Genomic DNA, 17,992 nt, shown 5'->3' on the forward strand with positions numbered 1-17,992 from the left:
TTGTTGACTTTAGAGGCAATCATGCCTCTATTAATCACATTCGGGGAAAAGAGCCACAGCTTCAGGTTGTCTTAGTAAACCTGTTCTACACCACATTCCCTTCAGGCCTCAAGCATGGCTCGACTTGACCCACCATCCCTCAAAATCCAAGGAAGACATATATCATGTACCGGCTCGGAGGTGGTGGAATGAACTTCCCCCGGCTCTTCAAACAGCTGAGTCACTGGCTATCTTCACACGAGCACTGAACTCCTACCTCTACAGTAAGCACTTAAATGAGCACCAGTTACAACAAAACAAGTGCTGTACCAAGTTATTGTACTACTTCCTCTCTAACAGGGATTTAGTTTGATAATATTCTCAGAAGCTGACCTGTTTGCACAAGCATGAGGACATGTTTTTGATGGAAACAACGAAGCACTTGTGTGCGTCGCTATGAATAAAAATGTCTGACAAATGCTGTGATTGTTATTTCTGAAGAAACATAAGGTATGAACAATTTTACTATTGCACCACTGACAGCATTTTCGCAAGATGCATCATTGGGTTAAGAATGATGTCCTCATATTCCTACGAATCAAACTGCATAAAAAAATTCCTGGCAATGACTTATACCTCTCTAACACTAAATCCAGCCAATTTCAAATGAAGGCTCGATCTTATTTCTGTAAATAACAGCTCAATGAAGTATACTTTCTTTCATATACCAAAATTTACTGTTTCTCATACAATATACCTCTTATACCATAGGATGTCTTATTGCTTTATTCTACCACAGTGCTGTTGAATTCTCAAATCTGATTGGTCAGAAAGTGTTGATTGATTTTCTATAACTGCAGCTCTGACAGAAGAACCAGCCCTAATTAAAATCACAGGTTTATATTAATGCACTCATTTTAATATGTTATCAGTAGTGGAATAATCATTCTGCATAATCTTACTCTAATAATAATACACAGATTTGAAAAGCATTATTTAACAAAGAAAAACATACAGTATAACCGTCGATTGCTGAAGCTTTTTCCAAGGAGATGTTTATTTATCACTTATGAAAGGAGTCTCAAGAATAGTCAGCTCTTTGTAACAGGAATTAAGTTGAATTAAGTAGATGTCCGTAACATGAAATGTAATTAGAAATGGTTAAAAGTATGACGTGTCATTCGTTAATAAATTTTTTTTTAAAAAAAGGTCATTTTTTGACAAATTGCTTTCCCAAAGGAAAAAAGCACTTTGAGACAATTAAAATAATCAACCTCAGGGTGGTACCAGTATCTCCATGTCCAGTCACTGATTATTTTCCTATAGCAGCATGCCTTGTCATGCTTTAATTCTTTCATACTGTATGATGTATATCAGATTGTATTGATTTATCCCTGTCATTCCCACACTATTCAGCAAGTACTCTATTTGAAACTAGTGAAACTAGTGTACCCGATGTATAATAGTCCTTTCTTTTCTAACTTCCCTTCTTCTTCCTGTCCCGAACTTCCCCTCGACACGTATAAGAGTGCCACCTTAAGATAACACTTTCACAGTATTCTTATGCTCACTGTATCATAAGCACATGACAGTAAATGACTTGACTTTCCATGCTAATCAGCACCTGCATTCCTGCACCAGAAGACTCAGTAGTCACTTCAGCTGTTCTGAATGACAGCCTTGAGCACTAATTACACCGCAATTTAGCTTCTCATTTGTTACCATGTAATTGATATGATGTTGTGTAGAGAGGCACAATGCTAAGTAGCCTGTAATTATGTCCTTTAAGATGTGGTGTAGTGCCACTTAGCTTTAGCGTATTCTATCAGCGTGGCTGCATGTCTTTTCACTGGTTTTGTGCTGCTGAGAAAGACAAATGGAGTTAGTGATGCAAGGACCCTTATCTCAACAGACTTTAAAGCTGGCATTATAAGCAGACTCACAATATACATATCCACAGTCATCTGCTACTTTCATTTGTGCTCTACAGGAACATGTGGCACACAACGATTTGTATGAAAATTGATATGTGATTGGTCCATCCCTTCACCAGCCAGACTGTTGTTAGGCCATGTGTTGAATATGACACAAATCAGGCAGGGGTGTTACTGAAGAGGATGAAAATAGGATGTAAATAATTACTGGAAGCCGACCCGATTCCCAATATATCAAAGCAGACAAGAGGAGAACAAGCCGACATGCAGGTGGTGAAGGACACACAAATTTGGCACCCACTTCATCATGTAGCACCTCCCAGGAAAGCTGACAGGTTAAACACGTGGCTAACAAACAACAATGGTGCCATCTGTCATCTGATGTTTTATTGACTGACCTCTAACTACACTTAAAGTGCACATATTGCAAGGAAATCCAGTTTTGTAGATTACAGTGAGGAGAAGATGTAAATAGTACAAGAGCTGTCAATGGTTGACATATTTTGAGCAGAATACCATTAATAGCCTGGCATTGCTTACTGTGGGTTTGTGATGATGATGATGATGATTATTATTATTATTATTATTATTATTATTATTATATAACACTAGATGGCACCTACATAAACCCTTTATGCTTTCAATTTTATGCCAGTTTGGCATAAAACCTGAGTCAAGCAGCATAGATTTCTTTTGATTTATGACCTAAGGTTGTGAAATGAAAATTTTTCTAATTTTCTACACTGGAAAGCTAAGACAACTAGCTTTGTAGCTCAGTGTACTGCTGGTATGCGTGAGTCACTTGATAACAATATAAATGTCACCAGAAGAGGATCGTGACCACATATTTTGGTGGAGCAGGACATCTTTAATTAACGACATAGCCTCACACAAAATTAACTCAAGAGGCTGTGACACTTGACTTATGCTATAGACTTTATATCTAGTAAATTTCCAGAGTAAAATAGGAAGTTGAGAAAACAGAAAGATATATTCAATTCAATTCAATTTTATTTGTATAGCACTTTTAACAATGGACATTGTCACAAAGCAGCTTTACAGAAATATATAAATTCTAGAAATTTTAATGTATAAATTTATCCCTAGTGTGCAAGCCAGAGGCAACAGTGGCAAGGAAAAACTCCCTGAGACGACATGAGGGAGAAACCTTGAGAGGAACCAGACTCAAAAGCGAACCCATCCTCATCTGGATGTAGTCTAGTCTAAAACCCAGCGCCTCCAGCACAGATGAATACCCTTACAAAAGAAATAAAAAATCAAACAATACATATCCCTTAGTTGATCAAACTGAACATCTCATGACAACACTGCTACGTCACTGTTTTAAACTGTAAAGAAATTTAGCTTGTCAATCTTTCAGTTGTGACCATTCTTGATCAAATGTTATAATTTTATAAGCCAGTGGCGCAATTATGATGTTTCAGTTTGCTGATAATAACACTCCAAAGACACATTCAGAACCTGGCTATTTACATACCTAGCTAGATAACAGTGTAGATTAGATTAGCTAATCACATCCTTTCTAATCAAGTATAGTACTGAAACCTATAGGCTAAAAAAAGACGGTTCATTTTGATAATGATATTTTAATATTAAGATATGCAAATGTGTTCAAATTTTTTTAAAAGAAACTCAACAATGGTGTGAGCATGGGACAGAGCGATTCACAGAGTGATTCCTGCCTCTACTAGCGATTACTACAGTTCTCATTTTTGACCACTACTTACAGTTATAACTCTACAGAACTAAATGAATGAATCAAGCATTTCCAAAGATAACATGAACAAAGGATAGCTTCCTAAAAATGAACTTAACACGCTGTATTTCCACTATTAACAACACCATCACAATGCTAACATATTGTAACGCTGTGCGTCTTGTTCTGTTTGGTTCTTTTATTAACTCTGAACTACCAGGATTCTTTGCATCAGGTAATGTTTACCATTTCATTTAGTTATTGATTCTGTGGAGCTGTTCCATGAAGGTAATTGTTTATGTGTGTGAGAGAGGTGCAGGTCATGTGTGTACCCAAAGCATGTTTTTCCAAGGTTCTTCCAAGAATTGTAGTGGAAGTCCACGACTGGGAACAAATCACAGGCAGACATATCTACTGTCCGAGTTAATACAGGTAGGTAAAGGTGAAAAACAGAGGACCCGAAAAGAGAGTGGGTGAACAAGCCTAGGGACCCACATCGTAGAATCACATTAAACATGAGACAGTCTGGGAAAACAGCTAAACTGCAAATAGCTAAAAATGAAGTGACCAATGTTGCACAAAACATACTTTAACACCTCTACTTTAAGAAAGCATAAGTATATTTCACTACAGTGCAGGCATTTGGTTTACTTTCTAACCTTGCCTATGCTGTGTGCCTGCAGAGATCATGTAGATAAACAAACACGACAATAAAAATGGTCGGCCTGCTTAAAGATGTTTTAATTGCTAGCTTGATAGCTAAGTGTGCTATCCTTATGCAATAAACATAATGCATTAAGTTGTTGGATACATGCCATAACGAAATGTACATAAGCCTAACAGATTCATTTGTAAATGATCTAAACAGCTGTCAAATTTACAGCAGTGCTCGAGATTGCAGTGGCCAAACGTGCAGTGTTTGCTAAAAATGTGGCACATTTAGCCAACTCATTAATAAGCACTTATTTCAGCACTGATGTATGAGCAAACAGTGATAAGTTGAGTCAAGAGCGGCAAGTGTGGATTTTTCATCACAGATTTTTAATCTTTGATAAGGTGTCATTAATGCCTTTTCTTTTTGCAAATAGATTAGGTTACAAATGTAGAGGAAGGCAGGCTGTTTGCTTGATATATCCTGTTTTGTTTTGTTTTTTCAGGATAATATTCAATCAGGATGAGATCATTCCAGCTGAGATATGACATCTAGAAATGACATCAGTGTTATTCAGAACTCAAATCTAGTTTATAATCTAAATATAATGAATTCTAAGAATCTGTAATGTACATTTGCCCTTTTTTATGATATTATTAAGGATATTATTATTATTATTAAACATGGAATGACTACTGAGTGAGTAGGACATCTTAATTATATATTATTACATATTAAATTTAAAAAAAAATTAAATTTAAATCTAAAATACTAGAACTCATAATTTTACTTCTATCTGAGGTACATGCCAAAAAAGAAACATATTTCAGTTCAGGAAAACATGTAGCTTTCAGAATTTCATATAATATAATCTTTCACCATTTGGAGTGTTTTCCCAGACCTGGACACAAACACACATGTACAGGCAAGCATGAATACACACTGACTAATGAGGGTTAATGAGAAACTGGTGAGAACATGACAACAGGGTGTGAAAAGCAGGGAACAAAGACTGTATATTTATATAATTATAAACTGTATAAGTGATGGCAAAACAGGATGGCAAGTCAACGAAGACAGAATCAAGGTGGACAAAAAGTGGAATTTGTGGTGCTATTCTTATCCTGATCTTTCATACATTCATCTTTATCAGTGATTTTCCTCTTGCAAACAAACCGTAATGTCAAAGTGGATAACACTTTATAATACTGTTCAATAACTCACATGTAACTGTGCAGAGACTAAGCACGAACAAATGAGTAGTACTATATTAACACTAGATTAAGTCCCTATTATTAACTACTAATGAATACTGGGAAATTACTCACTAATTAATAATAAAGAAATGGTTTGATAGTTCATTATGAACTAAGCAATAAGTACAGTCTTATATCTCTCCTGGAGAACTATTAGCTAGCTAGTCTTTAGTGTTGAGTCATGATTTCTTGCACTTTACAATACTGTTCTAGGTCATCATTAGCTCCGAAGGAAGGACACAGTAACACTGCCAGGGCCTTTTCTTGCTGTAAGTGGTTTAAGCGATCGTATTGGGCTACCAGCCCACCATGGGGCCCCATGATTTTTTAAAAAAAACCTATCATGCCCTTGTCGTGTTAAAAGAATAGCAACTTACATAATTTACATAATTAAATTAGATAACTAACATAACTATCATCAAAAGACCATGAAGAAGTGGCAATCATGAAGGGCTCGTATCTGTCGTGGAAAAACACAAAAAGAAATAAGCAGGAACAATCCGAAGAAATTAATGTTAATTAATGGATTTACTTCATGTGTCTGCTTTCGTGCTTCCGCTTGCTGATGCAATCGAAATGGAAAAAGCTTGTTAGCTATCTAATATCCTGAGTAAGCTGATTAGTGATATACACAAAAGAGATATGCTTTATTTATAGAGATATAGCCATATACTCATATATCTATATACCCATACAGACCGTGTGCTGTGCACATGACAGCATATCTCTGCTGGGGTCTCCAAAAATTAATCATTTAATTAATTTTATCAATATTAACTTGTATGTTCATTGTGAGTGTTTTTTTTTAAAAATTAAAAATGGAGTCTGATTAAAGGATACCATTTTGACTAGCAGCAGGACAATATATCCAGCAAAGTTTTCGGATCAAACCCAAAAACTGTAGTACTTAAGTAATTAAGTAAGTATTGTTGTCAACAATAAACAGCAGTTCTTTCATTTGGGAAAGGAATCACTGTTTTGAAAGATAGTTCCTTAGCTTATTCAGTCACATTAGATAGTAAGATTTCCATTAGACAGTAATAGTAGATAGTAGATAGTTCCACATGGCATCTAGTTAAGACCGATTATGAACTTGAGTGAAATAGTTGAGGTTGAGGAACTGTAGAAGTTCAGGAGTTTGTGGTTATAATCTGTGAATGAATAATAACTTTTGTAACTAATGTTTTCAGCATTTCAGGGTGAATAGTGGAAGGGTTCACTTAAAAAAAAAAAAACCTACTGATTAATTCCTGCTTAGTTACCTATGCACTATTGAACGGTATTATAAAGTGTTGATAAAACACAAAGTGTAAATGTAAAGTGTGAGGTTTAGTATGTGGATCGCAAAAAATCCAAACAATCAAGATAAAAAGGTATCTATAATTGCTTGTCAGTCATGTTGCCTAATAAATCAGAAAGCTCGACCTTTAGGATTAGCATTCAGATCTCCTGAATGTGGGCATGGCTTTGGCCTGAACACTGTATTTGATTGGATTAATATTTGAAGTGCCCTGTTTTTGGATGAGAAAGTAACAGGACGATAGAGATTGGATGATCAACAATATTTCTTGAGCTGTTTGCTTTGGTACCCTCACTAGAGCAATCACAATAATTAAACCTGTTCTGTTATCATTTCTGTAGCCATAAAGGGGCGACAATATGAAGGACAACATGACATATTGATGAAAACAAGGTGAGAAATGGTTGCTAGTCTGCAAATAGGCTGCCAGTGCTTTGGGGTGTGTGTGTGTGCGTGTGTGTTTGTGTGTATGTGTGTGCGTGTGTGTGTGTGTGTGACAAGTCATTAATCATCAACCAGAATTTCCCTTGTTTAAAGTAGTGCGCTGTATGTTTGCTTTTCTTGTGCCAATCTAGTCACACACCTGGCACGTAATATACTGTGGACTCTTACAGACATTTCCTCCATATTAGTATATTAAGATGCAATGATCAAATAAAAAAACAAGAAACTGGCTTGTTATTAAATTTCTAATCTAAGTTGAGGAAATGTGACCTTTATTGTTTGAATGTTCTGACATTCCTGGACTTTTGACACAAATTCATGAGAATTTCTGTCAGGTGTTTATACTGTAATAGTTGTCCATGCTCTGGCCTCGTGGCTTACCCTGTTTGCAGTATCGACCCATATCAGCCAACATGTCTTGCTTTCCTGACTAACATAGCAACAACTCCCTGTGACACATAACAACACATAAAGACAGAACTGGGTCAGGTGTAACCTCTCCCATTTGTTTTCACCAACACCCTGAGCAGTCTGTTTTGACAGATTTGGTTAAAGGTGCATTAGGTAAGTTAGGTCTATAACAGTTAGGTGGGTTCGACATTTAAACAATTTCAGCCCATGTTCACGAAGCTCCGCCCCCAGAATCTTAGGTGGCCTGTAGAGTGTCTGTAAAATGACTGACAGTAAGCACATCCAAGCACAAACAAATATTCCGAACCGGAAGTCCGTTTTCCAAACGGGTTTTCTCAGTGACTTAATACACTTTTGCTAAGGCTACGGCTTAAACCATGATTTTTTTAATCATACCTTCTACATATTTTCCAGGTTATTTGTACCAAGTAAGGAATTTTAAAAAATCAACTATTGTACCTTTAAGTATTTACATTCCAACCCATCCAAACCATCTGACTGAACAGAATGCAGCGGCACTTGAATAAAAAATACAAGTAAGCTGTAAAATGGCCAAATTCCATAACCAAGTTTTAGTGCAATATTACAAAAACATCATATCATGATTCTCTAATAATACATTTGTTTAATATGAATATTAGTATGCAAATATATAATACAAAAATATAATACAATTTTTTATATTCAACCATTTTTTATTTACATAAAAAGCACATAAAAATATAAATATTTAACACAGAAAAAGATTTGTTTTATTATTTTTACCATTTTAAAGACTATTTACAGAATTTTAACATCACATCCACTTCTTCCACTGAGGTTGTAATTATTCTTCAAAAAGAAATTAATAAAATAATATAATTTTATTATAATATCCAATATTTCAAAAAAACTTCATAACGCCCAGCCCTATATACAAGACTAATAATACATGTGAGAAAAAGCTTCAATGTTTCATCTAGGCATATTTTTTACATAAATTCTTCTTTACTTTACCTAATAAAAATAATAATACTAATACTGACATCTGTAGAGATTCTTTTCTGTGGATTTTAGGCCTCCTGTATTTCACACGTGCATTACCCTCAGTCGTCTCAATGGTATGGAATCTGGCCAAGGGGCCAAAACAAGGTTGATTTTTGTAGGCAAAAGGGCACTTACATCTGTTCTCAAAACATATTTTGTCCTCGGCAGGATCAAAATAAACACAGGTGACTTGTGGAGCAAAGAGCAGTCAGGATGACCTCATGCTGGTACGAGTCTGTTGTGAAGCCAGTCAGGCTGGAGGTGCGTGACATCACACGTGAAAACATGATGTTGCAAGTTAATTTGCTCTAATGTAAAGGTATTAAATGAAATGATTTCATTTATGCAAATATTTCAGAAAGAATATCCAACGTGCTCTGAAAGTTAAGCTGTACCCTTTCGAAAAAGTCCTTGAAATGTTTTCTTCATAATGTTCTAAGAAGGTTGCTCAGACAACCAACAGCAAACACTTGCATTATTGAAAGGTTTTTGTTAATGTTCTTGCAACTAAAACTGTTTCAGCAACATTGTAGGAAGATTTAATCACTATGGGTCATATTCAAAGTTGGTGACTTGAGTCCAAACATTATGTCCATATTTGCATAGGAAAAGTTCTGCGTATTCAGACTCGGGTTACGCACTTACTTCAGTCAGTTTTCTGGGTGCAGTATTCAGATAACACAAATTACCTGAGTGTAGTTCATAGCTACAAGGTTGACTGATTTTTCTTGAGGTGAAGTATCTGAGTCAGGCTTTTCAGTAGCGTCTAGACCACCAATTAAACACAAACACTTGCCTTTAAACCTGGAAAAACAATCAGAGATAGAAAATGCAGAATGAAGAAGGAGCTAGCATTTTGTCTATGTTATCAAATGTAATATGATGTACCTTAAAAGCAAGGAACCATTTAAAAAAAGAAAAGAAAAATATGATGATATATGAATGAGAAGATGGCAAGCTTTGAAATAAATCTGAGTCTAGTATATTCTGAGAATTGTAATCATCACATTTATTACTTCACATTTGGTTGAATTTAACAATATGGCATCTACCTTCATTATTCAGTAGCTTATAAAAGATCCAGCACATCCTATTATTTTGCATTTTATTCTTTTATATTGTGTGCCTCCAGGTTACTTGTGCTTAATGAAACTACAAGATACAAAATCAAGGTCATGAAATCCTAATGTGTGTGCAGGATTTAAGCTAATTTATCATGCTTTTATTTCACTCTTTTGAGTTGTCACGTTAAGAAGATAATGCTAATTTTTTTGCTAATTCGATGAGTTCTTTTGGAAAGAAAATGTGCCTACTGTGTGAAGGACAAGCTGACCAAGCATTCACCTACACTTACAGTGCACTTTAAGTAAGTTCATAATTTTATTCATGAGACTATTAATTAATTAATAGTGCCATTTGTAGGTATTTAAGCTCAAATGGCACTCATTAGATTTTTTTTTTTTTTTAGTGTATTTAAAAAAAGACCAAGACAAACATTCTAGCATGACATATTGTGATATATCAGACTTTCAGATGGTGCTGATGGAGGAACACTACTCCTGCAAGAAAAATAGACTTAAGTCCAAGGTCTCTTGTTTTTTTCAGAAAACTACGTGTGTGTGAGACGCTCACTTAAGTTAGCGCTTCAGTGTTAAATCTTCACTATGCATGCTTAACTCTAAATAAGTGAAAATGTTCTCAGAATATCCAGAAAAACTGACAGATTGAATGTTGGAACCAAAAGCTAGCGACTTAAAGTTCAGAAAATGTTCTGCTAAGCAAATATTGTTAGCTGTCGATGGTGTATAATTTTGCACAGCACATATTATTTAACCCTGAACACTGATTCCTTATAGGAAACCATGAACACTTGGACCTAATAGAATTTCTGTGGTTGAAACCAAACACACACAAGGTTTTCCACAGCAGAGTTCTGCTTCTACAACGAAGGCCAAGATTGACGCAGGATTGCTGAATGTGCCAATTCAGTGGAACCTATTCCAGATTCCTGACTGTATATCTCATTTTATCAATTTTTTCATTCGCCTCTACCTGCGTCTACACGCTGACCAGGTTAGAATCCGCATCACTCTAAAGTTCTCCTTGAATCCATTTTTTTCTTTCTGGCTCCTGCATGTGACCTACTTAGACAGCTCAAGGAGACACGCTCCCCCTTTCTCTCTTTTCCTCCCCTCCCATCTCTTTCTCTCTATTTGTCTTTCTTTCTAACTCCATCCTCCTCTTTGAGACACTCTTGTGTTTAACGTGATAGATCACCCATAACTGTGAATTCGATTTGAACGCATGGAGAAAGGCTCTAAATGGCAGTGAGATGGACGGCGAGGGATCGTATTGCATTAAGTAGGTCTGGTCAGTAAAACGTGCCAAACTGCAACTGCTCCACCTTCTCTGCCTCAAACTACCCAATTTTATCCCCACCCCTTTTTCAAGCTCTGCTTCTCAGATAAGACCATAAACAGGAACATAAAGGTGTGAGACGTAAAAACCCTGACTACTGTCTCAGCTTCACAGCAGGAAAGGAAGGAGCTGCAGACGTTATCACTTTGTACAGGTACAGGATTTTGATTTGCTTAAACATTGAAAATATGCTATCTGATTTTTTTTTAATATTGCTCATTTCACGCAACATATTCATATCTATTTATTGTGCTGTATGTCGCATATATACATTTACACTCCTGTGTATTTGCACTTTATGTAGTCCTGTGTACTGCGTGCTGCAAACTTGTCCTGAAGAAGCGACATTTTGTTCCAATGCACACAGCATATACGGAGGAATGACAATAAAATCCACTTGAACATTTTTTCCGGGATTTTCTGTGAATAGTATACATTTTTATGCCACAGCACTACTGAATTCTTGAATCTCATTGGTCAGAAGTTGATTAATTTCAACAACAAAAGCTCTGTCTGTAGTGACGGCTGTAATTCAGATCATAGCTTTATATTAACACGCTCATGCCAGTATGTTACTGTTTCTATAATAACAGCCAGTTCACGAGGACTTCATAATAATACAAGACTAATAATAAAAGAGTTAAAAATGTGTTGTTATTTAACAAAGATGTGTAAGGTGCCGCTTTCTGTAAAGAGATGTTTATTTCACATTTATGGAAGGAGTCTCCAGTGTCAGCGCTTTGTAATGGTCAGTAAGTTTACTGTTGATGGAACAAAAGGTTATTACAGATGTTCTCACATACAGTAAGTGATAACAGGAATAAGAGGAATAAAACACACCAGGACATCCTGTTATTGGAAACTAATCAACTTCAAATCAATCAGATCTCATCACACCACTGCTTTTTGATTCTTTTCCTACAGCAACACGCCCTGTCATGTTTTATTCCTTACTTATCCTCCTGACTACAGCAATTTAAAGTTAAGCTGCGTTTGGGAAAGTCAGTGCTTTGTCAGCAAATTGCTTGCCGTGTGTGTGTGTGTGTGTGTGTGTGTTAGGAGAAAAACCTGACAAAGTTAAAATTTCTTAGAGTGCAGTTAGAAAGCGAATGAGGGAATGTGTTTATTCTGGCAATACATACATTCTGAGGTGCAACATGAGAGCAATCAGCTGTAGTTTTGTTTCTGTAGACACCAAGTTTGTCACGCAATCATAAGCCTTAGGAACATGAACTGAGTGCGGGACGACTATATACTCATTTTACCTGAGATAAGGATCTCATTCATAAGGTTAATATCTTGAAAATTACAGAGAAAACAAAGATCTGAGTAAGGCCTGAACGAATTTAAGATGGCTTCCCATAAAGAATATACTTAGAAGCAGAGTGTTGATAGTTTAAGAGAACGTAAGTGGTCCTTGGGAGGAATTTTGGTATGACAGATCTTGCTTAATATCTCATTCTGGAAACAAATGATCTAATAAGCCTGTGCAGTTTAATGAGTCTCTAGCTACAGCTGGTGAAACAAACAGCATCAACTGAGCGCTGACTAATCTGAGACGAGTTTCCCAAAATCATCGCAAACTTAAGATCATCTTAACCAGAACAGAGAGTGTTCAATGTGACGCTTGCTCTACCATTTAACGATGATCTTTGTGCTGCGATGCTTTTGGGAAACCCGGCCTTGATCTGTACTATAAGGCATATAGTATATCAGTCCTCATCTTCTAATACAATGACAAAGCCTTTTTTCATTCTTCTCCTTCATTCTCCTACGCCTCATCTTCCTCTTAATCCTCCTACTGGCTCGCCTTTTTGCCTTGTCCCTCGTTCCCACCCTCCCTCTATCAACACTCTCCTCTCCTCGCATCAGCCGAATCCATTTTGCAAATGATTGTGCACAGCTACGGGGACGGGAATGAACCGGTGGTGCTATTTTTAGCCCAAGCCAAAGGAGGGTGGAGGAAGCGAGCGAGCGAGCGAGTGAGTGAGTGAGTCAGTGAGTGAGTGAGTGAGCAAGTGAGAGAGCGAGTGAGTGCAGGAGAGTGCATACGTAGGGAAGAAAGAGAAGGAGAGTGAGGGGGGGAAAGCGTTGTTTTTCCTCGTGGAGCAGCAGTTGAGTGCTGGGCTGTGGCAGGGAGCAGTGGCAGCTGTGAAGAACAAGGAGAGAAGAGGAGGCACTTAGAGACCCCCAGGTACCAGACACGTAGTGGAGGTGGGAGCATCTTGATATTTTTGATATTCCTCAATATTCAACTTATCTTCTCTGGCTTGGTGTTTAGCTCTAGTTCTTGAATATTCAGAGAAAGGAAGCAGAAGTGAAGGATTGAAATATTAGGAGATGATAATCAATATGAACCAGACAGCAATTTAGATTCTAAGCTCATGTGAATTTAATAAATGCTCAGGAGAAGACTGCAAGTTGAAGAAATTCTCTTAAATTCAGCCACTGCTGCTTGGGGCTACCAGGTGTGAACTGTGAGGAGGCTTCGGAGGGAAAAAAGGGAAGACGTGTGTTTTTTTGTGGCTTGTTTTTTAGCCCTCTGGTTCTCAGGAGCTGAGAAAGCAACTGCCAGGATTAGGTGGTAAACATTAGGAGAGAAAGGGGTAGGGAGGGAGAGATGGAGGGGGCGTTAGGTTATTTGTTCTTTCACCCAAATGGTGGGGTTGTGCTAATGTTGAGGAGAGAGAGCTGGTAGCCTTTGAGTATATACACCTCAATATAAATATTGAGAGTATATATTGCGAGGATGTGTCTGTGTGTGTTTATTTGTGTGTATGTGTATACGTGTGCTGTGTGCATGTCTGCGCTCTCCAGTTGAAATGAAATCTGAGATGTAACGGGAAGAGGAGTTACCATGGAGACTGGGCTTGCACATTTTCCCGTAACCGATGTCTCACGTTATGTGCATTGATTATTTGCAGTTACAGTGGGGAGTGGGCAAGATTAATGGAATGAATTGTCCAATAACACAGACAATAGATTATTACTTGCACCAAGAAGCTTTATGTACATACAAAGTTTGTGGAGAACATATGTTAATATGGTGACATAATTGTGCACAGTATACGAACACGTACTCAAGAGTATGAATGAGCAGACAATAATGAAGCCATGTTTGTCTATGCAGTGATGCGGCCCAGGTCTAGACTGCTGGCTAAGCGAGGCCTCCCAACCATCCGGGAGGGTTCGGAGGAGCTCGTGCATGACCTGAACCAGACCAACAGCCAGCACAGCAGTGCACAGGACTACTTCCACTCCATCTGCCAGCTGGCCCAGCCTACTTTTCCCTTGCACGAGCCAGACCGTGACATCCTGTCCATCGGCAGGCTGGACTCTCCAAAGCCATGTTTGCGCCCGCACCGTTTGCGCCAGCTTGCGCAACCCCTAACCTGCCCCGTCGACACCTCCACAACCCAGTCACCCAAGGTAGAGACACCAGGGCCTTCTTCCTCAGAACCAGAGCAAGCCCAAGGCTCAGAGCAGGACTGCCCAACGTCCACTGACCCGCTGGAGTACCTCTACGGCTACAGAGAAGCAGAGGCTTCCACTTCCTCCACCAGAAGGGGCAGCATTCCCCTTCGCAGGGCACGCAGCGTGCCCTGCCCTGGTCTTGATGTCCAGAGCAAAAGCAGCTGTCCTGATCTGCGTCTGCCAGAGTCTGTCCCCTCTCCCGTTGTGCCACAGCGCTCGCCGCTCAGCAGAAAGAAGCTAGATGGCGCCAAGGTCGATGGCGCCCATTGTGGTTGGAGAGCAAAAAGCAGCCGCAGCATGGACAAACAAACAATTGTGTCGCACTGGATCTCCGAGTGCCGGAGTGCATGGAGGGAAGCCCGTATCCGTGCCTGCATGCTGCCCGCCATTGCCGAGAAGTAATGCTGCTCCATTTCTCGCAAGCTGTATCTCCACTCGCTGTCTAAAACATTTATCAATATCACAACTAGAGGAATGATGTGACTTCACGGTTTCAGGTTTATATACCTAACCATTTTTAGGTGTAAACTAAGCAAAAGTGACCCTATAGATGGTGACATCTTAATGCCACACCACAGTGTAGAGTTACGCTAAATGTCAGTGATAAAACTGGTCAGTGTCAGTCCAGTCATGTCCAGTTGTGATCAATAACTGTATTGGTTGTTTGAAGACTTTAACATTGTTTGGTGATTTGAAAAAAAAAAAAGACATTAAAACTGCAGTACTAAAATAGAATGCTCTGTACTTACATTTTAGATGGTAGAAAATTATCCAATGTCAGGACAATGCACAAACAGATATCACTGTGTGTTTATTATAAGATTTATTTGCATTTTTTAGTAAAATCCTGTTTGCGCAAGTCATATATGGCAGCTAAGGCAAAGCAGGTCATCAAGATCTATGCTGACAAAGACATCCCAAGATATTTCAGAGAGATTCAAGTCAACTAATTTATTCTGAACCATACCTACAGGGAACTAACATAAAATGCTGTTTTTATACCTTCCTCATATTTGCCCTTGTGTATCTGGAAGAACAATACATATCAGAAAGACAATCTCTGGGTGAATATATTTAGGGATTACGATATTCCCAAAGAGATCCGGTTTTGCCTAGGTTGCTTGGCAAAAATCCAAGTGCTGAAAGAGTAAAAACAACCAAATGAAAGGTTATAATTCAATTTAACACTGACCCAGTGCTTGTGGTATCACACAAGCAATAACTCGCTGCCATCTGCTGCCTACACAGATGTTTTTGAACATCCATAATTGGCCCATGTTGATATTTCTCAATTTTAAGTCAGTCCATATTCATTCTGATTTCATGATCACAACAGTCATCTTTTCTACGTCCTTGAAAGAACATAATTAATCATTTATTTCTACCCAAAATCTATATGTCCCATAAATATTAGCAAAGATGTCTTTTTCATGTCTTTTCAACGTCTTTGCGCTCACTGAGATATATGGGAGACAAATGTGTTAAAGCAGAATTAATCAGCAAATATACCATACTTTAAATTGTACCCCTGCTCTTCAAAACTCCTTCCAAATCAGAAGCATTTATGTCAAAAGCCAATTACGCACTGTACTGTTATCCTTATACGACTGTTCTTACTCACAGACCCTTGAAAAAAAAAAGGTTCCAGCACTGATTTGGCATTCCAGTGTTTGCAGGTAATTTAACTGTTAAATTATGAACCATAGAAGAAATTGTTGCATGGATTTTGTAAATGATTTTCTATTTATGCATTTGAAATGCTGTAAATTATTATTATGAATGCCACGCCTTTGAATAAAAATAACAAATGGGAAAATAGAATATGTTATTTGTACGTCTTTGAAATTGTGTTCATTTTTCCACTTTTTAAATAAAACGGTCTCTGTGTTTTATGTCTTTGTTTTTGGTCTGTTGCTTTTTTTTCAGTAATTTGTTATATTTGTTTTATGTTGCATTTGTGTAGATTGATAAAGAAGGATCACTGAAAATCATAAGTGAAAATCACAGCTATTGTTTATTACTGAATAATCAGATTAAATCAGATCATGCATTAATGAAAGACCTAAGCAGGTCGATCCTGAGCTCAGGTTATTGTCTGTGCTGTGAGCTTTGCATTGTTCCATTGTTCCCATGTCTGTGTGGGTTTCTTCTGGGTACTCTGGTTTCCTCCCACCTCTCAAAAACATGCTGGTAAGTAAACTAGCTACACTAAATTTCCCCTATGTGTAAATGAGTGCATGAATGTGTGTGTGCATGGTGCCCCCCAGTGGACTCGCACCCCATCAGGGTGTATTCCTGCCTCAGACCCAGTGTTCCTGGCTTTGGATCCACCACGACCCTGACCAGGATAAAGTGGTTACTGAAGATGAATGAATGATTACAGACACTGGGACAACCAAAGAAATATTTTTAGTGATGGCTATAAGGATTATGGCAGTTGAACCCTGCTGAAATATCCAGCTTAGGAGCCTGACCAGCCTGACGAGCTACCAGCTGCCAAAACACAGGCTGAACTGCTAAATCTAGTAGACTATCTTTGCCAGTATGTATTACTTGTCTAAATGAATCAATAAGGGTTTGAATTCTAACTGCTTTACAGTTGTGTTATCTTCTTTAAAATAAATTGTCTATGATGAAGCATTCGTAGCAGTAATTCAGAAACTGTTTCCATCCATTGTGACTTAAAAGAGACTAGTGACGACTCTAGCAACTTTCCGAGCAGATGTTAGCAACTGTCCTGCACTCGATACGACTCTCCAGCTCACAACACAGCTGCTGATTATATGAGTCAAAACAGCAGGTTTGGATGACTCACCACCAGTGTAAAGTATGACTAAGTTGCACTTCTGGGAGCCAATGTTCCCAACAACCAATCACTGAAAACCATTGTTCCCAATGACCAGTCACTGATCACCATTGGTCCCAATGACCAATCACTGATCATCACTGGTCCCAATGACCAATCAATCACTGAAAAGCATTGGTCGCAATGACCAATCACTGATCACCACTGGTCCCAATGACCAATCACTGATTATCACTGGTCCCAATGACCAATCGATCACTGAAAACCATTGTTCCCAATGACCATCACTGATTACCACTGGTCCCAATGACCAATCACTGAAAACCATTGTTCCCAATGACCATCACTGATTACCACTGGTCCCAATGACCAATCACTGAAAACCATTGTTCCAATGACCATCACTGATCACCATAGTTCCCAAAAACCAGTCACTAATCACCATTGGTCCCAATGACCAATCACTAATTTTCATTGTTCCCAACAACCAATCACTGATCACTGTTGTTAATACCACCCACACACTGACCGAAATGATAGAATTCCTATCATGTAAGATTAAGCAATAGACTTTG

General features: G+C 38.1%; 1 protein-coding gene across 3 annotated transcripts; it reads left to right on the forward strand.

Annotated features, from left to right (window-relative positions):
* The first annotated feature begins 11,051 nt into the window (after positions 1-11,051).
* si:dkeyp-72g9.4 (uncharacterized) lies at positions 11,052-16,503 on the forward strand. Of its 3 annotated transcripts, none has more exons than XM_026938981.3 (2): positions 11,052-11,291; positions 14,268-16,503. In XM_026938981.3, the coding sequence occupies exon 2, from the start codon at positions 14,270-14,272 to the stop codon at positions 15,011-15,013; it is 744 nt and encodes a 247-aa protein (XP_026794782.1). In that variant the 5' UTR covers positions 11,052-11,291; positions 14,268-14,269; the 3' UTR covers positions 15,014-16,503. The 3 variants fall into 3 exon arrangements, with proteins under 3 accessions (XP_026794782.1, XP_026794783.1, XP_026794781.1); XM_026938982.3 differs by lacking the exon at positions 11,052-11,291 and adding an exon at positions 12,188-13,331; XM_026938980.3 differs by lacking the exon at positions 11,052-11,291 and adding an exon at positions 12,766-13,351.
* Positions 16,504-17,992: the final 1,489 nt, after the last annotated feature.

The sequence above is a fragment of the Pangasianodon hypophthalmus genome, chromosome 15 (genome assembly GCF_027358585.1).
Source record: "Pangasianodon hypophthalmus isolate fPanHyp1 chromosome 15, fPanHyp1.pri, whole genome shotgun sequence".
In the NCBI taxonomy this organism is placed as follows: domain Eukaryota; kingdom Metazoa; phylum Chordata; class Actinopteri; order Siluriformes; family Pangasiidae; genus Pangasianodon; species Pangasianodon hypophthalmus.